Raw genomic sequence first — 27,786 nt, forward strand, 5'->3', positions numbered from 1 at the left:
AGTAGCCGACAGGCATACCGACAAAGCAGTATATCGCGCCGGTAGGTGAGTGGCAATTCGCCAGTGTCAGCATGAAGACTCTCTACGGGACTGGTATAAAATGCTCTGATCGCAAGTCGTAAACCCCGATGTTGTATGGAGTTGAGGCGGCGTAAGATGGATGGCCGTGCAGAGGAGTATACGAAGCTCCCATAATCCAGCTTGGAGCGGACGGTCGACCGATATAGACGAAGTAGGACGGTTCGATCCGCTCCCCACGACAGACCACTGAGAACACGGAGGACATTTAAAGAACGGGTACAACGGGCGGCCAAATATGACACATGTGGAGACCAGCTAAGTTTCCTGTCAAATGTAAGGCCTAAAAATTTGGTTGTCTCCACGATTGGGAGAGCAACGGGACCGAGTCGTAAGGACGGTGGGAGAAACTCTTTGTAGCGCCAGAAGTTAATACAGACCGTCTTCTCGGCAGAAAAACGGAAGCCATTGGCGACACTCCAGGAGTAAAGACGGTCAAGAGAACGCTGAAGACAGCGCTCCAGGACACGTGTACACTGCGCGCTGCAATAGATGGTAAAATCGTCTACGAAAAGGGAGCCTGATACATCAGCTGGGAGGCAATCCATTATTGGATTGATCGCGATGGCGAAGAGAGCGACGCTCAAATCATTGGGTAGGGTTGAGGATGTAAGGGTGAACTGAAACTATCTCATGTCCCACTTTAGCGCTCGATGGAAGTTGAACTCTGCCAAATGTCAAGAAGAGAGCGGGGTTGGCACAAATTCCCTTTCATGACTTGATGTCCGGCCGTTACGCCCTGATCAGACAGGTAATTTTGAATGTCCTCATTGGATAATCCGTTGAGTGATCTTGTATAAATCACCCCACATGATGAATTTAATGTACGGTGTGCTTCCACCCAGACAGGGAAGGTGTGTAGCAGTTAGTTCGAAGCTATGTTTGTGCCTGGAGGGCATTGTCGGTTTCTAATAACAAGGTGCCATTTTGTAAACAGGAACAAGACCTGACATGACCTGCAACTGCGTTGGCACCTTTCTGTACAATGAAAGGGGTGACTGTGGAGAAGTCTTGACCTTCATCAAACCAAGAAACAACCAGGAGTTTTGGCACTGATGGAAAAATTGTCCGTAGCTGAGTCTGGTCTAACTTTCTCTTGTGGGCAGAAGTTGTAGAAGTAGAGAAAACCATTGCAAAAGTATCCTCCATGATTACCGGCGGCTTCAATGGTCCGCCCCTTCCTAGTGGGGACCCTCTCTCAGGGCACTCCTGCCTTACGTGATTGTCCACACCTCAGGTCATACCTCCCGAGAAACGGAGGAAGGACCAATCACCATGATCGGAAAGTACCAGCTTGGGCAATCACCCCTCCCTGGGCGGGAAATTATGCGTTACCCTGTCACCGGCTACGCATGGGAACATGTGGGTCAGCCTTCAGACACGCACAGGGAGGAAGGAAAGACAAAGGAAGGAACAAAGAAAAGTAAAGAAGAGAATAGGTCTCAAATGCCGCAGCGGAAAGAAAGGTAAAGAGAAGAATCAAGGAAAAGAGAGGGACAAAGTGAGGACAGAGACTTTTCAGTGTAGAGAGAAAAGAAGAGAAACCACGTCTTACAGTCATAAGCATCCGTCTCTGGATGCAGGCACAAAACATACTCTCAAATAGAGGGAGAAGAAGCAGAAAGGGGGGGGGGGGGGGGGGGGGGGAGATCGGGGTCAGGGAGGTATGTGGAAAGGGACGGTATGCAGCCCGGAAAGGGAGAGAGCTGCACTAGCTCAGGGTCCCGTGCTTGCCGCGTACCTATCCACAAGAGTTGTGGACCCCTTTGGGGGGGGGGGGACATGGTCTGCCTTTGACATACAGTTCAACAGTTCAATAACCTTTTTACAGCAGGTACATAATGGCCCTTCACTGGGTGTTTTGCAACAATGCATCTGCAAACAATTCTGACAACTGAACAAAAACTGTTACATAATACAGTTCCAGAAACCTTACTAATTACTTCGTTCAGTTAGACTTTCCATCGTAAATAACAATATCACCACTCAAAACGTTAAGAGGAAAACTACATGTACTATGTGCTCCACCTGGCCGGTAGCCCAGGTTTCCTGCTACATCCATCACATATAGTCTTCTTCGAAATCCAGGAAATGAGTTCTCATAGCATCGCATACCTGGACTACCATCATAGTGATGCATGTGTGGAAATAGGGGATAAAATCTGTAACAGACCACATGAAGTGGTAACAGCGAAACATTACAGCCATTTTGCCAAGATAGCTTTAACAGACCATACAGCTTCATTCATGGTCTAGGACGAGGCAGAAAAAAGCTTCCTGCGATTCATGAGAATACAGTGCTGCACGTAAACGTTGATTGCGTTCAAGCATACACTGGGGCAGGTCTTGTCAATTGGAATAAAGGCCATAGCTGGCGAAGCTGATGAGAAGCAACCACTAGATAGTATACATTGTTTTACAAGCACAAGAAAATGCAGTGTTCATAAAAGAAACGAATACATGTAGACTTGCCATCATTTAAAAATGAGTTAAAGTAAGAGTTTATCTTTGAGCAGAAAATTCAAAATGTTCAATATGTGTCTGTATATCCCTGAAAGTAGTAACTGACAGTAAAATGAGCAGTTGGATGACATCTGACAAATGTGATGGAAGTTGCTTTTGTCACAAGATGTCTACAACTTTCATTCAGCATGTATCATTTAAATTATGAAGTAGTACTGTTTTCAATATTTCAAGGTGGCAGTAATGACAGTCCAGTGGCACATGCAAGTTATAAGGTTCCATTTACCACAGTATGAGCTAAAAAAATGTTTGCTGATGGTGAGTTCAGAACAAGAGTGCATCAACGAGCTGCAAGTCTTTTGTGCCCACTGAATGTAAATTGGTTACAAGTGCCAGTTTTTCTCAGGTGACTGTATATTGCCGCATAAGTGCCAGGACTTGTCGCATTTACCAGTATTTAGCACATTAAATGCATAAAATTGGACACTGTATCTGTCAAGAGCACAACCACCGGCGTGGACATCCTAAAAGCCGTCTAAGTAGCTGTCAATTCTGCTGATTTCCACAGGGAACATTATGTTGGTTTAATGATTGAAGGGACCTAACTCCAAGGCCACCACTCCCTCCTACCTGGAACAAGCAAGTCAACAAAACTTCATATCGAAGAATGGGCTAGTGTGCAAAACCCAAATAAACAAAACCGCAAGGTCTACAAGGCCAACAAAGACTGGAGAAAGGAACAATGAAGAAGGAAGGGGGAAAGTAAGAAATATGGGCAAGGTGCCCCATGCAGGGAGCAGCTGGAGGCCCTCAAAGGCCGACAGTGCGATGGGGACACTTAAAAAAAAAAGGGGCTAGCTACATGGACAGGGTGAGAGAAACACAGGAAAAGAGTCAAACACAACACGTGAGAAAGGGAAAGAGCACTGCCACTGGGGCAGACCACCAAGCCCAGTCAGCCACTGTCCGGTTGGGGCTGAGGAGGCAACAGAGCATCATGCCAACACTTCAATGGGCTGACAAGGCTGAGGCACCTCACTTAGAGTGATAAAAAACCCCTTCATGAGTAAACAATAAAAGCAGGTCAGCGGCCGAGGCATCCTCAGCTAATTTCAGTGGTAGCGAGATGTGGATCTCCATATCTGGAAAGAGCAGCAGATGTGTAACACACACACGATCACCTTTTGTTGGTGCAGAAACCACAATTGTCGAACTGCTGCCTCCATTAGGATGCCGATCGTGTGCCTAGTCCAAAAATGCCAGTTGCCAATTGTATCCCACATGGTGTAATGTGTCCAGCATTTGTAATGTGGTGATAGCCAGCCGTGAGACTCCTGTAATTTAGGCACAACTGGATCAATGCTTTGTAGGGCCCTAGCAGGGTACAGTGGTCCGCACACCAGTTAGTGTCGTTGATGGGCATTGAGGTGCGACCAATATGTCTGCTTTAGTTGAGAAAGATGTCAACTGGGCATCAAAGACAAGTCCCAAAAAATGATGTGAGTCTACCACACTGATGGACTTACCATCAAAGTACAGGTCCAGACAGTGATGCATAATGCAGGTCTTGGCAGCTGAAAATTGGAAGCCATGAGCAAGAGCCCGAGACTGAGCTCAGGGCATTGCTCCCTGTTATCTGCGTTCACCAGCATACATTGCAACTGAACAAACACACAGGCAAAAGTCATCAGCAATGAAGGGGAAACTGTTGGCCCTCCAGCTACCACCAGACCATTGGTAGCTGCTAAAAAAGAGAGGGACACTTAAAACAGAACCCAGCGAACATTGTTCTCCTACAGATGGGAGGTGCTACGGGAGGTGTCAATCTGTACCTTGAAAGTGTGACATGAAAGAAAGTTCAGACAAGAATCTACATCTACATCTACATCTACATCGATACTCCGCAAGCCACCCAACGGTGTGTGGCGGAGGGCACTTTACGTGCCACTGTCATTACCTCCCTTTCCTGTTCCAGTCGCGTATGGTTCGCGGGAAGAACGACTGTCTGAAAGCCTCCGTGCGTGCTCTAATCTCTCTAATTTTACATTCGTTATCTCCTCGGGAGGTATAAGTAGGAGGAAGCAATATATTCGATACCTCATCCACAAACGCACCCTCTCGAAACCTGGCGAGCAAGCTACACCGCGATGCAGAGCGCCTCTCTTGCAGGAGCAGCCACAGAAGCCCCACTCATATAAGCTGGCAAGGATGTGGTGATGTGTGGTATCATAAGCTTTATGCAGATCGAAGAAGACTGCAATGAAGTATTAATGGTGAGCAAAAGCCATTTGGATAGTAGACTCCAGGTGGACTGAATTGTCTGCAGTAGAATGGCCTTGGTGAAAACCACCCTGGGTTGGAGCCAAGAGGTCCCAGAATTCAAGAACCCTATACAGCCTTGGATTCAAAATACATTTAAGTGACTTGCTTAGGACGTTGGTTAAACTGATTAGATGAGAACTGTCCATCTGAAAAGGCAGTGGGCAGATACTGAACTGACACTGAGGCCTGATCAAAATCCTCAGCAATAGAGCCTGGGCTAGTGTGCATAACATCCTGGAGAGAAACTCCCTGATACCCGCAGGACGACGACAGCCAAAAATGCACCTGATCTTTACCCATACCTGCAACAAACAAACCCATTTCTGCTGTTTAGGAGGTGATTGAGAGATGGATTCCATTTGTAGTGTTGGTGGGCATTACAGCAATCTGTAATAGCCACACCAGTTTCAGAGCTCTCCCAAAAAACAATCTTCCATTGGGGATAAATCCGAGGAAGAGGGAATCACTGAAGCAGCATCATGTCGTTATGTGGTGGAGCGCTTGGGATGGCAGCCGAGGAAAAGGCATCCCAATGCACATTAGTGAAACCCACCAGAAAGGCCGTACAGGTGAGTGATGCTGATGAGAAGATAAGACAATCACAAAATGATCGCTGTCACACACAAAATGATCGCCCTCACACAACTCTCCAAGGAATCCCGGGCTACAGACGGAAATACCAATGGCCGAGAAAGTGCCATGTGCTACACTGAAGTGTGTGGGAGCTCCAGTGTTGAGGAGGCAGAGATCACACCCTGCCACCAGATCTTTAGTTCGCCCCGGTAGCTGAGTGGTCAGCGTAACAGACTGTCAATCCTATGGGCCCGGGTTCGATTCCCGGCTGGGTCGGAGATTTTCTCCGCTCAGGGACTGGGTGTTGTGTTGTCCTAATCATCATCATTTCATCCCCATCGACGTGCAGGTCGCCGAAGTGGTGTCAAATCGAAAGACCTTCACCAGGCGAACGATCTACCTGACGGGAGGCCCTAGACACACGACATTTCCATTTTACCAGATCTTTAACAATCCTGGCCCGGACAGTTGTCACAGTACCACCCCACAGAGGGTTATGGGCATTAAATCCCAAAGGAAAAGGAAGGGAGGAGGATGCTGTTGCAGGAGTCGAGAAGAGTTGGTAATGTAGGAGGGGAGTTGAAAGAGTGCATATTGTTGAAGTGGAGTCTAAATGGATCTGAATGGCTAAGCTTCCAGTTCAGTACAAACAGGAAGCCAGGAACTAACAATGTCTGTGCGGACCAATGTACAGGCACCACTGGAACTTCACGTAAGGCCGACCTGGTTCCAGCAAAAGGCTTGGAAACCACAAAGAGTCAGTGAGTGAGTATCCATGAGACAAGATTCCTGCAAACACAACACAAACAGCAGAGTAGAGAGGAAGAGGGGACTGCAATTCCAGAAGGTGACAATAGTAACCATTACAGTTCCGTTGAAGCAGAGTAGTACAAGAGTACAGATGGACGTCACCACCACCACCACCACCACCACCACCTCCTCCTCCTCCTCCTCCTCCTCCTCCTCAGAGTGTGAGGAGGTGTGGTTGGCAAGAGAGGTCACAGCAATATCAAGTTCCAAAAGAGAACAAGTGTCCTTGAGGCTCACACAGTTTGGGTCCCACGTCCTACTGTAAGTACCAGGCTTCTTGTCCTTGAGACACGGGAGAGGGCTCCTAGAGAGAATCCCATATCCACAGTGGGTGCCAGAGAAGAAGGTTTTCTTCACTGGCCAAGGCAGGTACTGCCACGGAGGAGGAAAGGAAAGGGGAACAGTACAGAAGTAAGGATGGAGGAGGAGAAGAGGACGCAATAGAAGCAAAGGCTGACATTAAAGATACTGGATGGAGACGGTCTACAGGGCTTTATGTTGCAAAAGTAAACCATAACTGATTTTTTCTGCGAAAGCCAAGATGAAAGCGCCGGTGTCAACAGATTGTCCTTAGGACCTCTCTGGACTCACTGCATGAAATGAACTGTCCCGAGTTCCCTGTGGAAAATAATACCCTGGGTCGTATTTAAGGACCTGTAAAGATTAATGCTCACCGGACTGTCTCGTAAGCACTCACACGCACAAAGGTACGACGAGTGACTGGGAGGTGTCCTACAGTGGGGAAGGAGGAGGGGAATAACATTTTGTTTTCGTTCTAGGGCACAAAAACGACTATTCATATGCCCCATGTCAAAATTGTAAAAAACAAAGGCAAAGAGAGGAATTAAAAAGGACTACATGTCAATACCAATCGATGGAAGAGAAGACAGCTAATAACAGGGACTTCGACGAAGGCCTATAAAATATACCATAGAGAAATGGAGGACCAGAACTAAAAATTACATGGCCTTCGATATATTGCTATGACAGATAAAACATAAAACACGGTCGACAGCCCCCATGCTGTTCGCTAGAATGGCCGATAACTCAGACAGTAAACCCAAACGGGAATGTGAACAGTTAAAAGAACGGAATTACACCAGGAAATGGTGGATAGTTAAAAGTTGGGCGCAATGTGCACAACGTGGTGAGGGAGTACGACTTTACAAATGGCAATGTCTAAAAAGACACTGCCCAATATGCAACCTAGTTAAAATGACCACCTCGTGACAAGAGAACTGAGAGGAAGTCAGCCAAAGTGACATGATCTGCTCACAGACAGAAACACTGAGATCATCGGAGGGAGTCTAAGAACTAGCAGGCTGAAGTACAAGGACTGCAGCCTTGGCAGCAGCGTCAGCAGCCTCATTTCCTCTCGGACCCACATGACCAGGAACCCACATGAACATCACAGTGGGCTCCGTCAAGAGTGAGCAAGTGACAGCTTCCCTGGACCTGCTGCACTAAGGGATCGACACTGCACCACACAGAATCTTTGAAGGGCATTGAGAGAGTCTGAGCAGATGACGCAATTGAAAGGCCTGTGTCGTCAGATGTACTGTGTGGCCTGATGTAGGGCAAAGAGCTCTGATGTAAATACTGAGCAGTATTCCGGAAGCCAATACCAAATGTGTCGGCAAGAATGACAAAGACACACCAGACACTGCAGTCAGTTCAAGAGACATTAGTTTACATGAAGGCACTATCATGAAACTCCATGCAAAAGTTGTGAAACTGAAGGTAAAGGTCAAGGTGAACACGGGCCGCCGCACGTAGCCAAGTTGGGGAAGGGTTCAAACCCACTGGGAAAGTTGCAGAGAGCGTGAAGTTATGCTGCCACAGAAGAAGCCGAAAGCAAACTCCAGAAGGTAACAGAAAAGGGATGCGCTCCATACTAGTGATCAAAAGAGTCATCAAAGGAGGAGACATAGGATCGGTGGCCACACATGGCAGACAAACGGCATGCATATTTGCTGAGGAGAAAGTTGCAGTGGTAGGACAGAAGTAGTTTGGCAGATTCTGCATACAGGCTCTTAACTGGGCTAGTGTAAAAGGCGCCAGTGGCCAAACGGATGCCATGATGGTGGATAGTATTGAGACGGCGTAAGAGTGACTGACATGCAGATGCATAAACAGAACACCCATAGCCTCGTTATGAACGGGTGGTGGAGTGGTACAAGTGGAGGAGTGTGGTTTGATCTGCACCCCAGGAAGTACCATTGAGGATAAGACACGTGGGAGGTCGAAGAAAATTTCCTATCAAGCATGAGCCCCAGGAATTTCATAGTTTCAACGAACACAAGAGCAACAGGCCCAAGATGTAAAGACGGTGCAAGAAATTAATTGTGCCACCAGAAATTCGTAAAAATGGTTTTATCAGTGGAAAAACAAAAGGCACTGTCGATGCTCCATGAGTAGCAGTGTTTGAGACACTGCTGCTAAATGAGACAAGTCTGTGGAGAACTGAATAGATGGCAAAATCATTACCAAAAAGGGAATCTGAGATGCCCAGTGGAAGGTAGGCCATTATAGTTTTAATGGCAATAGCAAAGAGAATGGCGCTCAGGACAGAACCCTGAGGCACACCGTTTTTATGGATAAAGGTGTCTCACAATGTAGAACCCGCATGCACCTTGAAAACTGCCCTGAAGGAAACTGGGCAGGTGGCCACTGAAGCCCCACGTGTAGAGAGTACAAAGGATACCAGTCTTCCAGAAGGTGTCATAGGCTTTCTCCAAATCGAGAAACACGGCCACAGTCTGGGATTTCCACAGGAAACTTTGCATGACATGGGTGGACAAAGAGACAAGATGGTGAACTGCAGAAATCTACACTGAGCAGTGGTTAGTAAATTGCGAGACTCGAGCCACCATACCAGCCAGACACGATACATACGTTCCATCATTTTGCAAACACAGCTGGTGAGGGAAATGGGGCAGAAGCTAGAAGGAAGGTGTTTGTCCTTACATGGCTTAGGTATGAGTATGACAACAGCATCATGCCGGCGTTTGGGAAACGTGCCCTCTGCCCAGATGCATAAGTATGAAGCAGAAAGTTCTTGCTCGCAAGAGAAAGGTGCTACAACATCTGAATGTGAACATCGTCTGGCCCTGGGGCGGAGGATCGGGATGAAGTGAGAACATGATCTAGCTACCTCCTAGTAAAGATAGCAATGTAGCACTCACAATTCTGAGAAGAGAAGGGTATCGCACAAGTCTCCTCCACTAGTTTCTGATGGAGGAAGGCAGGGTGACAGTGGGAGGAGCATGAAATCTCCACAAAATGGCAGCCCAAGGTGTTGGAGATAGCAACAGGGCCCACGATGACATCGTTTGCTACTGTCAGGCCGGAAATTGGCGAATGGATTGTGGTACCAGAGAGCCATTGGAGATTGGCCCACATGAGAGTGGAACTGTTAAAAGAACTAGTGGATGAAATCCAGCTAGCTTTCTCGCTATCTCGAAGAACATGATGGCAATGTGCATGCATTTGTTTATAATAAATGCAGTTTGTCATCATAAAATGACAGTTAAAACACAGAGAGCATGTCTCCATGTGCACATTGCCCCACGGCACACTCCTGTCCACGAAGGTACCATGTCATGAGATGGTAAAGGGGAAGTGCAAGGAATGGAATGTTCTGCTGCGGTAATGATAACATTTGTATGGTATTCCACCTGGTTATAACAACTGGGAAAATCTTTTTCATCAAAGGTTGCCAGGGAGGAATAGCCTCTAGTCGGCCTTAGTAAGCTTAGTCTGTTCAGAGATGGGGTAGGAGTCAGCAAACCAATAGCAGACGGGAAATGGTCGCTCGAGTGTGTGTCAGAGAGAATGGACCACTCAAGACGATAGGCAAGCTGGGCAGTACAGAAGGATAGATCCAAATGGGAACAGATGAGTGAGGAGTCTGAAAGGAACATGGGTGCTTCTGTGTTAATGTGGAAGAGGTTAAGTTGATTAAAGGGTCAGCTAAGAGGGTACCTCTTTGGACATGTTCTGGGAAACCCAAAGGGGATGGTAGGCATTAAGTTCAACGAGCAGCAGATAGGGATGGGGCAGCTGCCCAATAATCTAGAGGAAGTCTGCCCTGGTGACACAGAATGACAGAGGGGTGTAAGTGGTACAAAAGAAAAAGGTCAAGTGAGGAAGGAACACAGCAAACCGCAACAGCTTGAAAATGGGTATTCAGGGAGATGGATTGACTATGAACATCATCCCGTATGAGCAGCATGACACCCCCATGAAATGGAATGCCGACCTCAGGGAGGAAGGTCAAAACAGACCGGGAAGAAATGCAAAAGCTCAAAGTGATTGTGAGGACGCAATTTTGTTTCCTGAAGGCAGAGAACAAGTGGACACTGTGATTCTAACAGCAGCCATAAATCCTCTTTGTCAAATTGAAGGCCGCATACGTTTAATTGGTGAGTCACGACGAGGAAAAAATGAAGGCGTGTCACCTCGGCAGTTGCCGAGTGCCAGCCTGTGAAGGCTGACAGCTTCAGGGCACAGAGGCAGGAGACCTTGCTCCACAAGATCTAAGGAAACGTCAGCTTTTTTCTGCTGTTGGCCTGCAGAGTCCAGCACAGAAAAACGGTTGGTGGTGCGCACCAGAGACATGGAAGCCGGACGGGCAAGGTTATCACGTGGCGACACCGTCAAAAAGGATCTTTGAGTTGGCAAATAAGAAGACTGCTTGCCTTCGACTTCTTCGAGCCTTTCCAGTTAGCAGAGGATGACTCAGGTGTTGGTTGGCTGGACTGACATAGGAAGTCTTCATGGGAGCATTCCTTCTGTCCTTCCTGGCCTACCAGCTGTGTAGCTGTACAGTTTGATGGCTTGTTGCACAGCTGGACAAGGAGACAGCAATGATACCATGACACTGGGTGATTTCACAACCTCAGAGCTGAATTCAAGGTAGCAGGTCTGCACGGTCATGTCCTTCATGGAGCGAGATGTCGCAAGAACAGTACTGTAAGTGCCAGACGGTAGAATGCAAGGTTTGCGACTAGCCAATAACTTGCCAACGACCGGGTAGGATACTTTTTACTCACCTGGATTTCCTGGTCAGCCCATTCATCGAGATACACAGGACCATCTCGAGACAAGGTGGCATGGTCGCCATTGCAGTTGATACAGCGGGGAGAAGGAAGCGGACAATTGCCTTCATGTACATCCTTATCACAAGGTTACACATGTCGCCAGGTATTGACGACGACATTCGAGTGTGGTTGAAACGATGAGGGCAGCCGCGCCACGGGTTCACAAGGTACCATAGCCTGCTTTGATCTTGTATGGAAGAACCACTCTGCCAAAGGTGAAAAAAAGTGTTTGTATGGGCACTAAGGAGGAATCTACCTTTCTCATCACCCGATGGACAGCAATGACACCCTGGTGAGAGAGGTACGTTTGCATTTTGCCCTCGGTCAGACTGTTGAGCAACCTAGTGTAAATTACACCACAAGAAAAATTGAAGTTCTATGGTCCTCAATACAAACAGGATAGCCATTGAGAAGCAAAGCGGCAAGCAGTTGTCGCGGTTGCGAATCAAAAGTAGGCTCCAAAGGCAGAGTGCACCACTGCATAAAAAAGAGCAGGATTTCACAGGGCTGGCAATTGCATCAACATCTTTCTGAATTAGAAAAGGATTTGCCATTGCAAAGGACTGACCGTCTTCAGTATGGTAGATATGGGCCGCAAAGATGACGGCTGACTCATTATGAGAAAATCCCCCATGACTGCCAGCGTCTCTGATGGCACACTCCTTGTAACTGGGAGCCCTTCATAGGGGCCCACCCACCTTTGGCAATTTGGGAAGGTAGTAGTTCAGGCAATCATCCCCCCCTGGACAGTAACAGGAGGTATGTGCAAACCTGACCTGTTGACCCTGGGCTAGGAATTATACATTACCCAGTCACACTGGGCAAGCCTTCTGGAGTCCACAGGGAGGAAGAGGAAAAAGAGCTACCTCCAACACCGAAGGGGAGGAATGATAGGAGAAGGGGAACGAAAAAAGAAAGAAGGAACGAAAGACAGTGGAGAGACTGTTCCGATATCAACGACTGAATATGCAGAACACATTTCCAGCACCCAGTCAGATGGGGAAAAAGAACAGCAAGAGGATGGACATGCTGCAAAGCTGAGGCCCTGTGGTAGCCAAGCACGAACACACCAAAGAGTGGTGAGCCCACGGGGACGGGGTATAAGAACTGACGTGAAAGAGAGAGCTCTTCCCCAAGTGGCACACATTATGGGAACAATGTAGAAATGGAGGTCAAATCCCAAGGGGAACCATAAAAAAGCCAGAGGCAGAAAAAAACGAGTGGGAGTGGTAGCACAAGACAAGACCTGAAAGGAATAGCAAAACCAAGGGAATAGCCAGGTCGTCATAAAGGGAAGCACCAAGGAGGAATGGGGGATGTGGGTGGGAGGGAGGAGCAGGAACTAGGATGGGAAGGAATGGATATAGGAAATGGAATGCAGCCAGGGAGAGAAGAAAGGATGCAATCTTTCGGGGCCACAACATGGGTGCACACATATAACACCCCGCCCCACACCATCTCATCCCATCCCATCCCAGGTGCATAGGTGGCACATCTGGTGTCAATGACAACAGACAGAGCACCTGCAATGAAAGGGGAGCACATGGGATTTGTTGGATTGCTAAGAAAGAAGCTGCAGTGCACAGAAGAATTATTGTACAGCATTCACTACATTTTGCACCAAAAGGTGCTCCATGCAAAAGCAGCAAACTACCTTATATTTCTGGTACAGGTTATGGGACATATGAATGCTTGTAACACCAGCTTGCAAGGTGAAAATAAATCAATTTATGAAATGACAGAAAGCTTGCACTGTGGGAATGATATCTTTCGTCAGAGAACGCAGCACATTTCCCTACTCTGTCTTCTGTCCATGAAAAGAATTACAAGGAGTTCATTTCTCTAATTAGTACAATAAAACTGGAAATTCTCAAGTGATTTGGGGATGTATTAAATCAATCCTAAGCTTTCGAACTGTTTGAGAGACCATCTACTACTACTCCTAACAATTGCAAATGGAATTAATGTGATTTTAATCTTAGAGAGAGGTTCCTTTTGCCCAGACATTCAACAGAATTTTTTCAAAATGTTCCAAAGCACGAGTTTCTTCACCTCCATTACAAAGCCACGAAAATAATGTCAATGTTTGACTTGTCATACGTTTGAGCTGGATTCTCGCGTCTTGAAGATGCGTTCACAAACATCTGATGGGATACCGTTAATAACCCTTTAATTTCATCCTTCAATTGGTGCATAGTTGGTCGTTTGTTCAGGTACACTTTTGATTTCACAAATCCCTGCAAAAATGCCACAAGGTTTAACATCGCATTATCTGGCAGGCAATTCCTGGTTGCCAAGCAAAGAGAGAATTTTTGGGGAAACTTGTCATTCGGCAGACCAATCGTTTCACAGGTTGTGAGACTCGTCGCACCATCTTGCTGGAACCAAATATCGTCATTTTCATCAATAAGAGTGAAAAACCAATCAGGAAGCATTGTTTCGGTAGCGGTCGCCGTCCACAGTGACGGCAGCCCCTCATCATTTTCAAAGCAAGTGCGGGCCGATCACTTCTCTTGCCCAGAACCCACACCATACATTCGTGCGTCTTTGATGCATCTGACCTTAGGCAGTCACACGCGGATTTTCGTTACCCCAAAATCTTGTACGCAACGATTTTCAGATCTATTGAAAGGATTTCGTGCAGTGAACTTGGTGATAAATCCAATTGTAGAGCACGTGGGCGAACCGACTTTCTGGAGCTTACGGTCAAATTTTCACGTACGATAGGACGCGGTCGTCTCATTTCCTTAACGTCTGAGACAGAACCAGTGGTCTCAAACTTCCGGATCAACTTCCGAACTGATCATTCGGTTGGAACAGCTTTACATCAGAGATGTCATAAGCAATTCAGGAACGGTTGCCGTGGGACTTTCACACTGTTTCTGTAATAACCTTTCATCTCTTGGATACGTTGCTAAGTTTTCATCTCCTCCATGACGAAATTAAACGTCAACGAACAATCCTCACCACACAAAAGCTATCAGGCTACTAATAGGAAGGATCGCCGGTAACAAACATGAAAAAACCACAGCTGCCAACAGTCATATTAAAAAAAGGGTGCAAAATTCAAATTCGTCCTTACTTCCCGGACGCCCGTTATAAAATAGCTTATCACCTGCCTATATCCACATAATATGCCTTTATCTACTTTTAGCCCTTGAAAACGGCCAAATTAACAAGATAAAGAGAGTTCTTCAGCGTCAGTTTTCACCCTTAGCACTGAGTATTAGCAATGCCCAAATTGTGATATTACAAGGCGATTTTTGAGCAGAGTTTCAAAAAAATTAGAATCAATAGGAGAATGATGATTATTTCTTGTAGTATTCAAACACTTCTCACCTGTTACGAAAAGCAGCGAACGGTGGACGGGCTAAGTCTTCTTTTATTTATCTATTTAGTTTAATATTTTGATTGCAAGCATCTTGAAACTGAGGGAGTTAAACTTTATTATAGGAAATAGTAGGAATAAAAAACCGAAAATCAGTTATTTCAGGAACCGGTCATTTTACGCGATTTTAATAGACATGGTTAAACTGGCGCTGTTAAATAACTATATAACAGAAAACCGGTTGTTTCAGCGATAACCGCCATCCCTTGCTCATGGGTCCCAGTCAGAAAGCCTAATCAAAAATCCAGTTTTATTTTTGCAGAATGTGATTCTGTTACCGGCACTTTCCATGTGCAGTATCTTGGAGTACAGGAGCACCTGTGTACCAGTTCTGTTCACAATATAAGAAAATACTCCAGGGAAACTCAAATCATCTGCGTGTCCTGAATTTTAGATCCTCGTCCCCAGGACACTCAGCAAATTGAATCTATCAAAACTACACGCACCCCCTTACCCTCTGGGCGCCGCAAGCACGAGTCTGACCATCGCTACACCTGAAACGCCACGCTAATTAGTTTTGGCGTACCTGGTCCTTGGGCTGGGCGCAGCCGGCGCAGGTGCGGCACTCTTCGCAGTGCCACGTGGAGCCCGCCGACAGCACGGTGGCCAGCTCCTGCGCCAGGCACGACAGGTGCACCGAGCTCCCGCAGCCGGCACACTTGCGCAGTTCCTCCGCACGGCCGTTCTTGTTGCGCGACGCCGTGCCCAAGCATTCCCCACAAATGGGCAGTGGCGCCGAAGGCTGCAACAACACCAACAATATGCTTTATTATATGCTTCTGCCTTGCAGTTCAGCGTAGACAACTTTTTTGGAAAACCCTAATGACAAACGTCAGGCAGAAAAGTATTCATATTTAAGTATCCTGTTTTGATTTAAGTGTTGATTTCTGAATTGGATAATACGAAATAGGATGAATGGAAGTAGTATTTCGAATGACACAAGTTTACTGTTACCTGTCACTGTTTCCTTGCATCCACAACGCGTTTCGAATGCTTAAATCTCCATCATCAGATGGGTTTACATATGTTTGTATGACATAAAATAATCAGCAAGAACATTATGACCATCGACTTGCTTAATATCGGTGTAAACCCGTCCAGGCGATAGCAGCGTCAAATGGCGAGAAGTGACTGCTAATCAGACACACGTACAGTACATGTCGTATCCAGTGAACGTGCAGTCCGTGTGGAGAATTGGGAAGGCGCGCAAAATTTCTGAGTTTGACCGAAGGCAGATTGTGATCGCTCGGCACGAGCATTTCGAAACTACAAGAGTTGTCAGGTGTTTGAGGAGTCCTGTGGTGTCTTCAACACATGGTGAAACCAAATTAGAATTATATTAATAGCGTCGGCTGCTGACAGACTTTGATATATATCAACATGGACAGGTGAAAATGTGTGCCCCGACCGGGACTCGAACCCGGGATCCCCTGCTTACATGGCAGACGCTCTACCCATCTGAGCCACCGAGGGCACGGAGGATAGTGCGACTGGATGGACTATCTTGCGCACGCCTCCCGCGAGACCCACATTCTCACCTTGTATGTCCACACACTACATTCGCAGTGTCCCACCCCAACACACTCATTACTCGTGGAAGACATTCTTACCAAGTCCCGTAAGAGTTCGGGGAACGTGCGTGCATGCGCACAGAAGAAGGTCATGGCCGGTATTGCCAGAATTATATACTTACATGGATATGGTGTCTGTTCTTTCGGACATGTCCATAAAAGTGAAACCACGTCCAGACGACGTGGGGTTGGGTGGCCACCCCTAATTACAGATGGCTGGGCAGATTGGTAAAACAGGACAGTCGGCGAACTGTGGCGGAACCAACATCAGACTTTTATGCTGGGCGGAGTATAAGTATGTCTGAACACACAGTACACTAAGCACTCCTAACGATGGTGGTCCGCAGTATGTGCAAATGTTAACACCACGACTGAAATGGGCACGTGACCATCGGCACTGGACACTGGCGCAGTGGTAGAGCATTGCATAGTCTGTCGAATACCGATACCTTCATCATGTCGATGGAAGGGCGCGAATCCGTCGTCTTCCAGGGGAATAGCTCCTTGACACCTGTACTGAGGGACGGAGACAAGCTGGCGGCGACTCAATACGCTCCGGGGAACATTCACGTGGGCATCTTTGAGTCCAGTGCAGCTCGTGGGAGGCACCATGACGGCCAAGCAGTATCGCAGACTGGTTGCAAATCACATACACCCCTTCACGACGATCATGTTTCCCGACGACAGAGGCGTTTTTCAACGAGATAATGCGCCATGTCACGAGGCCAGGGGTGTGATGGAGTGGTTCGAGGAACACAGTGGCGAGTTCCAATTGATGTGCTGCCCCTCCCCCAACACATCATACCTGAACCAGATCGAACACATTTGGGATGTGATTGAACGTGGCGTCAAGAGTTCATCGTCTGCCCCCAGAATTCACGTGTACTGGGTGACGACTACTACTACTACTACTACTACTACTACTATTATTATTATTAATAATTAATCTTATTATTATTATTATTATTATTATTATTATTATTATTATTTTGTTTGGTTTGTGGTGCTCTCAACTGCGCGGTTATCAGCGCCGGGGGAAGTCCCAATTTTTAACTCAATTCAATCTAGCAACGGTCACGAATGATGATGAAATAATGAGGACAACACAAAATCCAGTCCCCGGGCAGAGAAAATCCCCAAACCGGCCATGCGTACTGGGTAACTTGTGTGGGCAGATGTGATGCCCACAACCTTTAGCGAACTACCAAGGCCTCACTGCTTTATTTGCCACGACGCGTCGCCGCTGTTATCTGTGCCAAAGATGGACATACCGGCTATTCGGTAGATGGTCATAATCTTCTGGCTGATCAGTGTGTGTGTGTGTGTGTGTGTGTGTGTGTGTGTGTGTGTGTGACGATTCAGTAGTCACAGGCGCCTTTCTCTGTCGTAACAAATCACATGTAAGCCATCGTACTTCGTATTTTAAAATGAAATTGTAGTTGTCTCAGTCTGTGAAATGACAAGACGGCCATTAGTCGCCAAGTGAGGACCATTTTGAGGTTATACAAAGAAAATTATACACAGAAATATTGTAATTTAAAATCACAGTCAAAGTAAATATTAAATTAACAAAAGAACTAAAAATTTAAAAGTAAAGAGAAAAATCATCATTTTTAAGTTTGCTTAACGATGAAGTATTCTACGGATGATTAAGAAAAACTAAGTTGTTTTCTGCTTTGCAATCAAGATCACTAGAAGCAGCAGCGAATACAGAAGAACGGAATGTATACTGTGTGAACTCAGGCCCTGCCTTATGAGATAGATACAAAGTTTTTGAATTCAAACAATACAAACCAAGAACATACTGGACATCTTTCCCTGAAGCATATATAAATTTCAGTTTTTAGGAAACTTATTCACAGATTTGATAAGAGCCGATTGCTTTTTATTTGTACCTTGTTACGACGTGCCTTAATTTGTGGCTTTCTGTATTTTGGGTTACAGATGTTTTTCTTTCATAGTTTGTCATCTGCAACTGTAGAGAACTTACTGTAATTTACACCGAACACTGGCGTGTGAGGAGTGCAATTCTATTGTCACGTAATAAAAAGAAAATTAAGTCCCCTGAGGATGCTGTGACTTCAGCGAAACATGTCTGGGTGAAAGGAAGAAAAAATTTTGCTCAAAGCGGAACCTATCCAAAAACAAAATTTATTTCCTCCAAGCAAAAATGTACACAAGGGCGAGCTTCAACTCAAGACGAAACGAGTAGACGAATATACTCCCCCTCCACCCACACACGTTTATCTCAGTGTAAATAACACTACCTGCTCGATTCGTAATAAAGGAGAAGAAAAGCCAATTATGTGATCAATATTTTTATTTGACAAATGCCGAGAAGAATGTCTGGGGTGCAATGGCAGTTGACAGTAACAGAAGAAATAAACTGGCCAAAGGAAGTTTTGCACAACTAGCATGTCTGAGTAAGAGTGTACGCTTACATCCAAGAGGAATAGGGAATGGAAGAATAAGCATTACGAAACTGAAAAAGTAGTGAATCAAAATCAAAACAGTAGCCAAAAAAAAAGGCACTCTGTTCGAAAGTGGAACTCTTTGAGCCTCTGTGAAAGCAAAATCTGGTCGAGACGTTGCTGATGTAGCCTCCCCAACTATTCGACGGTGCCCCTCCTAAAGCCATCCGGTGTGCGAGAGGGGTTCTAGTGACAACCCATTGTAAGTCTTAACTGTCCCAATCGGCTTCGTGTCAGAAGATACTGCAGGTCACGTCATTCCATTCCATTCATTCGTTCCTCCTGAAGATAGGAATGGTGGGTTCATGAGCTACCGTCTTTACAGTCCATTCTATCACCATAAAGGTGACTGGAGGGCTGGAAAAGAACCATTAGTTGGAAGATATGCACAGCCCCCAAATTGGCCTCGATAGGACGGAGCGGTGTCATGTCACATTTGGCCTCGATAGGACGGAGCGGCGTCATATCACATGACACACTCCTACAAATGTGGGGGCAGCATGTCTTGAACAAGGCGTTCCCTTGCGTGCCGTGGCCAAGGCGAGGAGGAGGAGGAGGAGGGGGGGGGGGGGGGTTGCGCTCTGTTAGTAACGAATGCCTAGAGGCCAAATTAATTGTGGGGGGGGGGGCCGCTCCGTACTTTCTTCGTCAACGCACCCCTCTCACTTTACTTCAGAACGACAAAGCGCAATTCTACTGTGCATCTAACAAGGGATTTAACAGGCCACAAGTTGTGTTGATGTTGACCATGGGTGACTGCTACGAAGCAGGTCTTCAACATTTTCTCCCACCATGGCAGTTGAATGTTTGAATGACATCGCTACGGTGAACGCAAATTCAACGAGCTAACTTCCCGTGTGATACCCACCCTTTCCGTAAAGTGATAATGTATGTACGAGGCAAGTTTCGTGAAAAACCACACTGACCCTTGCAGGACTAGAGACCGCGCACTGTAATGAGCTGCACAGAGAATGCGTATTTACTTATATCTCCATTCCACGGCAGAGATTTCCCGTGGAAAAAAATTTCACCTGTTTACTTGCTGGTTGTTTCGCGTTTTCCGGGCGAGTTAGTTATTCCATTTTCGTTATTCATCGAATGAAAATCCAAATACAGCATCAATTAAACACCCCGAAAAACACTCACAAAGAAAGTTACTCATTGTGAAAATACAGAAGGGAGATACAAAACTCATTCCTTATTTTTACGATAACATTGACGAATATTGAAATTTCTCAAAATATAGAACATTACACTGCAAAGTGCCACTACGGGCCGAAAGTCCAGGGGCCGCATCTCGTAAAGATACGAGGAAAGAAGAGCGTGAGGCGTACGAAACCTTGTTTTCTTAGTAATAACAAAAAAATTAAAAAACTAGGTCTATATGGCTGCGGATGACAGCACCCCCAGTCATAGGGCCCCTTGCCAAGGTTACGGACAAGATATCAGTGGGACCTGCGGCGAAGTTGAGACTTCGTAACGGCGTCGGCGGCGGAAGAAACAAATGCGTAGCGTCTCCACTGGAGAGGACGGCTACAAAAGGCGTGTTAGGCGCAGTCTAATCAAAACCTGGCAGAAGACCTAGGGATAGTCCAAGTGATTAACAAAAGCTCATGAGCAACATCCCCACCAAAACCAAATATAACAGAAGTTTAGCCTCGAAAAATGCTAGGGCATTCCCCGCAGTCTACGTGCATTATCACACTACTGCCCTCTGTGACCGATATGCGAAGGCCATCGAGTCAAGGACAGGCTACGTTAAAGTAGCAGGTCCTAACAAGAGTAGCAGCTTTGGATGTTGAACCAATGGTTGGAACAGGAAGAGTGATCGTCGACATGATGGAGACTAGGAAATTGACAAATGCACAAGAGACACAATGGAATGGAAATAACGCCAGAGAATTAGGACTTGGAGATAAGTTGTTGCATTGATGCTAATAGTGAAGGGAGAAACGGTGTGGGTATGATCCTACAGAATAAGTTGAAAACAAATTTAGTAATTGCAAGTACGGATAGTGACCACATTGTAGGTGTCACTAAGGAGGGTTTGGTCTTTCTGGGACGATCTTGAGCAGGAATTCGTCAGTATACCAGACAGGGAAATTTGTTTCTAGATGGTGCCCTGAATGGAAATATCAGTAAAGCCGAACAGGGCTTTTGTGAAGAATGCTTGGTGGTAGTGGTCATAGCGGAAAAAAAAGGAGGAATGTGAGTCGTGAATTTTGCTTTGCCATTTGACTCAGCGTTATGCAACACCTTTTTCCAGAAAAATAAGAGGCACACAGTAACATATAAAAGCGGTTGTACAGACAGTCAGATGAATTTCCTACTGCGCAGAAGGTATCAGTTACAGGAAGTATAGATCCACAAGGTTATAAAAGGGGGATATGTAACGAGACAACATGCGAGTGTTAGTGTTAGAATGGATGTACCGCTTTATTAATAGAACAAAACAAATAGTGCAAGGTGCACAGAAGTGGTGCAAAACAAATGGTGACGCTATTTGGGAAGTAGAAGATGTGCGTGACAAAGCATCATGGGAAGAACCCCATGTAGACAGTGAAACTGAGCGATAAGGTACAAGAGACAATCAAGGCGGAAAGGTGCCCAAAAAATAATGGGATTAAAATGATGAGAGTTACACGCAGACAAATAAAATGGCTAGAAAGACTGTGGCAAAATCAAAGGCAGGTGTATGGTCTATGAGGAACTGGAGAAAACTGAGACGGGTGCGGAGAGTTTTAGAATAGCTATAGCACAAGGTAAAGCAACAGAAAATTTTAGTCACGTCTAACAAGAGTGAGGAGTATTATAAATTATTTCGCTACATCACGGATCCGATTATACTCTGTATCTCTAATAGCTTTAGTGATCGCTTCTGTGATTTCGTTTTTCAATATATTTTTTTTAAGTAACAGAGACGCTGAAAATCTCCTCACTTTTGCCTTTTTTCTTCCGTTTGTCTTCATACAAGCATGTGTTTCTTTGTTACTTGTAACATTAGTAATAATAATAAAAATAATAATAATAATAATACTACAGTTCACTTAAGTTTTTATTTACTAGATAGCAGAGTTCACTAATGCAAAAATTTAGTTAAAATCCTTTTACTAATGATGTATTCAGAATTTGTTTATCTTACAGCTACTAAACTACGTTGGAAAGCGATTGGTTTGGTGACGTTGATTTCGCCTCAACAAATACATATTTGCGTTTTCTAGAAGTCAAACCTTGTACTCCAATTTTCTCACTGAGAAGTCCGTTTAATGTTTTTGTGTAATGCAAGTCATTTGGGTGCATTATACCCCTTATCATCACAGTCCGCCTTCACCATGCTTTTCTCCTGCCCAACGACCACTCTGCACCTGACGCACCTGACACTAAAAGAAATTCGCTGAAATAGAGGTAGAGGTAGAGGAGTCGTCTTTGGCCGACTTGGATTATAGTACTATTTAATGGTGAAATTCTAATAATTCGTGTTCTTTAATGTGTTTATGTTGTGGTCAATGATGTATCCCGCTTCCGAACAAGTAGCTTTCAGAGGCTTTTAAGTTCAATCGACATTTTCTATTACGATCATTTTATTACAAATTCATTCTTTAGTTGGAATACGCTACAGGAGGGAATGCCACTCCACGAAGGAAGAAGTTTTAAGAAAATATGGGAAAAATATTGTAAACGCCTGCTCAAAGCGGAAAATTCGGTATCAGTATTTTGGAGGTGTGGCGGTGAAGATGAACACTCTGACTTGATGCAACAGACATAGCACGAAGAAAGAATTCCAGGTGACTGGAGAAAGACTACAGTGATCCCCATATTCAATGAGGGGGCTAAAATTCAGAACTGTAAAAATTATAAACGAATGAAAATAATGGCAAATACAACGAAAATCGGACTGAAAGATGAATCAGACAAGAAACAGCAATAGGGAATAGCAGTTCGGATTCATGCCGGGAAAAGAAAAGATTTACGACAGAGTGTCACGATACGAAATTTGGAGCTGTTTGACAGTGCCAGAGAAATATATACGTCTTATTCACAACAAATAATGTTGTCAGAATGCGGGTGAAAAAGCAGTGTAGGGCTAACAGGCTGGATACCAACTAAATGGCGGTTGCATCAAGGGTCTGCGTTGAGCCCATGTATTTTTTAATCTGGTCATCGGTGTGTCATCAATAGGTGTTAGACCGCAAATTCCTTGGGTATTGATGTTCGCAGATGATATAGTGTTATGCAGCACCGACAGCGATTAGCTAGGAAGGAGACTGGTCAGGTTGCAATGAAAATGGGATGAAAATGAATACGAAGAAAAAGTAATACATGGGACTAGGAGGATAAGAGGAGAAACTAGAAGAAAGTGCGTACGTTTAACTACTTATGATCAACAGTGTGTAGTGATGGCAACTCATATTACGATGGCAGTCAGGTTCTATGAACTGGAAAAGGATATCGAGTGTCTTATGCGATTGAAAAATAAATCTGAAAGCTAAAGGAAAGATGTCTAAATCAGTAGACCTTTGACGCTGTATGGAGCAGACACATGGGCGCCAGATGAGGCACACCGCAAGGCACTGGCTGTAGCAAATGGATCAAATGGCTCTGAGCACTATGGGACTCAACTGCTGAGGTCATTAGTCCCCTAGAACTTAGAACTAGTTAAACCTAACTAACCTAAGGACATCACAAACATCCATGCCCGAGGCAGGATTCGAACCTGCGACTGTAGCGGTCTTGCGGTTCCAGACTGCAGCGCCTTTAACCGCACGGCCACTTCGGCCGGCTACTGGCTGTAGCGGAAATGAGTATGCCGAGGAGAATTGGTGGAGTCACCAGAGCCAATAGGTTCAGAAACGAGAGAATGGGAGGTAGCTTTAAAGTGGCGGAAATATCAAAGAAATTTCAAGGGAGAAGACTGCGATGGTATGGACATCTAAGTTATAAAGGGAATTGTAGAAATGGTTGTGGAAGAGGAAGGCCACGAAGAACATGGATGGATCGTGTAGGCGAGGACTTGAGGGAGAAACAACTAAGAGAAAGCGAAGTGTGGCCGAAAAGTAAATTGAAAAGACTTTCCAAGAACGTCAATTCCACGTGAGTGGGAACAGACGAAGAAGATTATACTGTGAGTAGCACATTTTTTGACGTGACGGCTTATCATCATTTACTGCTTAATTTGTGAACCATTGGCACAGTGTGTACAACCGCTGAACCAAATACACAACTCAAAGTAGTCACGTCTGCATAATGCAATTTATTAAAAACAGTTCAAGATTTCCTAGTGGGGATCTATACAGTTACAATTTAAAGTGACCTGATCAGCTGAAGTGGTCACGTAATGCTTGGCAATAATGCGACCTTGCAGATTAAGTATGGGGCTCAGGATACTACGCTGTGGCCGTCTATATCAGCACCGACTCCCGCCATGTTTCACTCTTTGAACACAAACTCGGCCTGAAGTTGGAAACAGCGTGCAACAAGACTCGTCCGATCAAATGACTTTCGTCCATTGTTCAATAGTCCAGGTTTTATGGCTTCGGCACCAAGCTTTTCTGTTACGGGCATTTTACTGAAGAGTGGTTCTGAAATCCGAACTCGCCCGGCAATTTCCAGTTTATGGAACTCTCTTCCTATTGTTTTGGTGATTACAGGGTTCGCAAGTGTGACATTCAGTTGTGCAGTGTAGTGTATTTTGCAGCTGTCGTCCACGTACTTTTAGTCAGAATCCTCTTCAACGGCCGTCTGCCAATATCACTCAACGCACACATTCGTCCGTGTTGTGACTTTGCGGATGATGTTTTTCCCGCTTTCCCTGTATCCAGTATAAATCTTCGATGTGGTGCTTCTTGAAACACCAACCACTTCTGTTATGGAAGCACCCGCCGTATGAGCACCGACAATTTGCCTACGTTGGGATTCACTTGGCTCCGACATAACGGACTCACAACAACATAGAACACTGTTCTGACCACGACTGACGCAGCGTATTGAGGACACCGCATAGGTACAGTTCGTGATCTAGCGCAACCACAACAGCGAAACCTGCAGGCTTGGCAACCATCTGCATTTATGTTCAAGCATTTCTCGCGGCGTTTAAATATATATGAGTAAGATGCTAGAGTGAAATCTTAAATATTAAACTTCTCTAACCCTGTGGTTATTTGGTGCTCAGATAAATATTCTGCGCTAATCCGTCCAGAGTTCTCTAAATTTTCCAAACAACCAAAATCGCCTACCTTATTGCTCAATTATCCAATTTTCGTGTAAGGGGGCCGTGCTACTCGGTGACCCGTTAAAAAGAAACTACATTTCGTTTGATTTCTTATCCCTTGTATCGGTATAGCACTGAAAATATCTGCACAAATTTCGAAGGTATGCACAGTGTGTCTTGTTTGGAAGCAAACTTTTTCCATTCCCTGGCGGTACTAGTTGGCAACGGTAAGACATCACACTTGACTCAAGCTTGCATTCAGTACTGCTCGGTCCAGTTTTACCGGCAGCCTTAGTTGTACGTCAATAGTCATAAACAGCAGGGATAGGTCTAGTGATGAAAAAGGGGTCGATATGCACCTCGTTTATGGGTTCACTGAATGCAGTGGAAAAAAGGCACGACGACATGCTCAACTGTTCCCGCAGCGACGGCAAATCCATACCAGTAGTTTTGTGTCTTAGCATAGGCGCTCAAAAATAACCGGATCCTTTCGTGTTACTACGTTTTGGTGATTGCCTATTACAGATCTTTTCACTGTTGTGAAATTAATTTCACAGCAACAAAAATAATTCTTGTAACAAAGTCTATAGTGGAATGTCAATGACGACGATACGAACGTGAGGACAACACACCAGTCTATGAGCGGAAAAACCTCCGACCCGGCCAGGAATCGAACCCGGCTCCTTCGGTCAGCAATCCGCCGCATTGACTAGGCAGCTACCGAGGCGGACGTTTCATCCTGTATAGGTGACATGAGCTTTACGTAGATTCTTTTCCCGCTTCCAGCGCAACGTGTGCGCGTCCACTTCATGTGACGTAAAAAATGAGAACTATTTTCTTCACAATAATAATTCTACATTTACATCGATACTGTGAAAACCACTGAAGAATAGTACCTGTAACTGTACCAGTTATTAAGGTTTCTTAGCGTTTCCTTCACGTATGAAGCTCGGAAAGGGCGATTACTTAAACTTCTCCTCAGTGGGCGCTGTAATTAGTCTTTAAGCTGTCCTCGGTATCCCTATTGGGCCGATACGTAGTATGTGTGTGTAGTTTATTGTATTGAACACACATCAAAAACAGTTTTGCATCACCTCGGTTCCGAGAGTTCCGGAACCTGTACAGAAAATTGGAAAACAGATCAACATAAACATCATTTCCGCCCTTTTTACTGCTCATCTACCACCATACAGCGAGACCTTCAGAGGTGGTGGTTCAGACTGCTGTACACACGGTAACTCGCGGTACACAGAAGTACGTCCTCTTGCACTGATGCATGCCTGTATTCGTCGTGGCATTCTATCTACAAGTTCATCAACGCACTGTTGGTCCACACTGCCCCACGCAACGGCGATTCGGCGTAGATCCCTCAGAGGAATTGGTGAGTAACGTCGTAAACAAACAGCTCTTTTCAGTCTGTCCCAGGCATGTTCGAAAGGGTTCATTTCTGGCCATTCTAATCGAGCGATATCGTTCTCCTGAAAGAAGTCATTCACGAGATGTGCACGTTGGGGCGCCAATTGTCGTCCATGAATACGAATGCCTAGCCAATATGCTGCCGATATGGTTGCGCTATCGGTCGGAGGATGGCATTCACGTATAGTACAGCCGTTACGGCGCCTTCCATGACCACCAGCGGCGAACGTCGACCCCACATAACGCCACCCCAACAACAGTGGGGAACCTCCACCTAGCTAAACTCGCTGGACCCGTGTGTCTAAGGCGTTCAGCGTGACCAGATTGCCTCCAAACATGTCTCCGACGATTGTCTGGGAAGGCATATGCGACAATCATCGGTGAAGAGAACGTGGTGCCAATCCTGAGCGGTCCATTTGGCATGTTGTTGGACCCATTTGTACCGGGTTACATAGCCGTCGAGAGTGAAGTTGCGCACCATGCAGCCTATTGCGCACAGTTTGAGTCATAACACAACGTCCTGTGGCTGCACGAAAAGCATTATTCAACTTGGTAGCATTGTTGTCAGGGTTCCTACGAGCCATAATCCGTAGATAGCGGTCATTCACTGTAGTAGTAGCCCTTGGGCGGCCTGAGCGAGGCATGTCATCGACAGTTCCTGTCTCTCTGTATCTCCTCCATGTCCGAACAACGTCGCTTTGGTTCACTCTGAGACGCCTGGACACTTCCCTTGTTGAGAGCACTTCCTGGCACAAAGTAACAATGCGGACGCGATCGAACCGCGGTATTGGCCGTCTACGCATGGTTGAACTACAGACAACACGAGCCGTGTACCTCCTTCCTGGTGGAATGACTGGAACTCATCGGCTGTCGGACCCCCTCCATCTAACAGGCGCTGCTGATGCATGGTTGTTTACATCTTAGGGCGGGTTTAGTGACATCTGTGAACAAGAGACTGTGTGGTGGTGGTTGTTGGGATGTTTAAGGGGACTAAACAGCGAAGGTCATCAGTCCCCCAAAGAGACTGTGTCTGTGATATAACATCCGCAGCCAACGTCTATCTTCAGGAGCTCTGGGAACCGGGGTGATGCAAAACTCTTTTTGGTTGTGTGTGTGTGTGTGTGTGTGTGTGTGTGTGTGTGTGTGTGTGTGTGAAGCTGGTTCTTGAATCTTACAAACTAGGCTTTCTCGGAATCGTTTTCTTTCATTTTCAAGTTTCTGCCACTTTAGTTTCATCAGCATCTTCATGGCTCTCCTCCACTGGTTTAACAAACCTGTGAAAATTAGTGTTTTCTTTCTCTTTTTCGTTGAGTCTCTTCTTTTAGCCCTACATGGTTCGGGTCTCTCACACTTGAGTAATATTCTAGGAAAGCGTGAGTGTTTT

At 45.7% G+C, this 27,786-nt stretch overlaps 1 protein-coding gene and 1 non-coding gene across 2 annotated transcripts in view; both read right to left on the reverse strand.

The window, feature by feature from the left end:
- Nucleotides 1–27,786, reverse strand: part of LOC124777998 (histone acetyltransferase KAT6B) — a 281,082-nt gene that overhangs the window by 75,293 nt on the left and 178,003 nt on the right. The window contains exon 3 of the mRNA XM_047253571.1: nt 15,263–15,478. Coding sequence (XP_047109527.1) covers nt 15,263–15,478 — 216 coding nt within the window. The remainder of the gene's footprint in view (nt 1–15,262; nt 15,479–27,786) is intronic.
- On the reverse strand, nt 16,136–16,210 carry Trnat-ugu. The gene has a single exon. It is a non-coding gene; the product is annotated as a tRNA-Thr (tRNA).

The sequence above is a fragment of the Schistocerca piceifrons genome, chromosome 2 (genome assembly GCF_021461385.2).
Source record: "Schistocerca piceifrons isolate TAMUIC-IGC-003096 chromosome 2, iqSchPice1.1, whole genome shotgun sequence".
Taxonomy (NCBI): Eukaryota; Metazoa; Arthropoda; class Insecta; order Orthoptera; family Acrididae; genus Schistocerca; species Schistocerca piceifrons.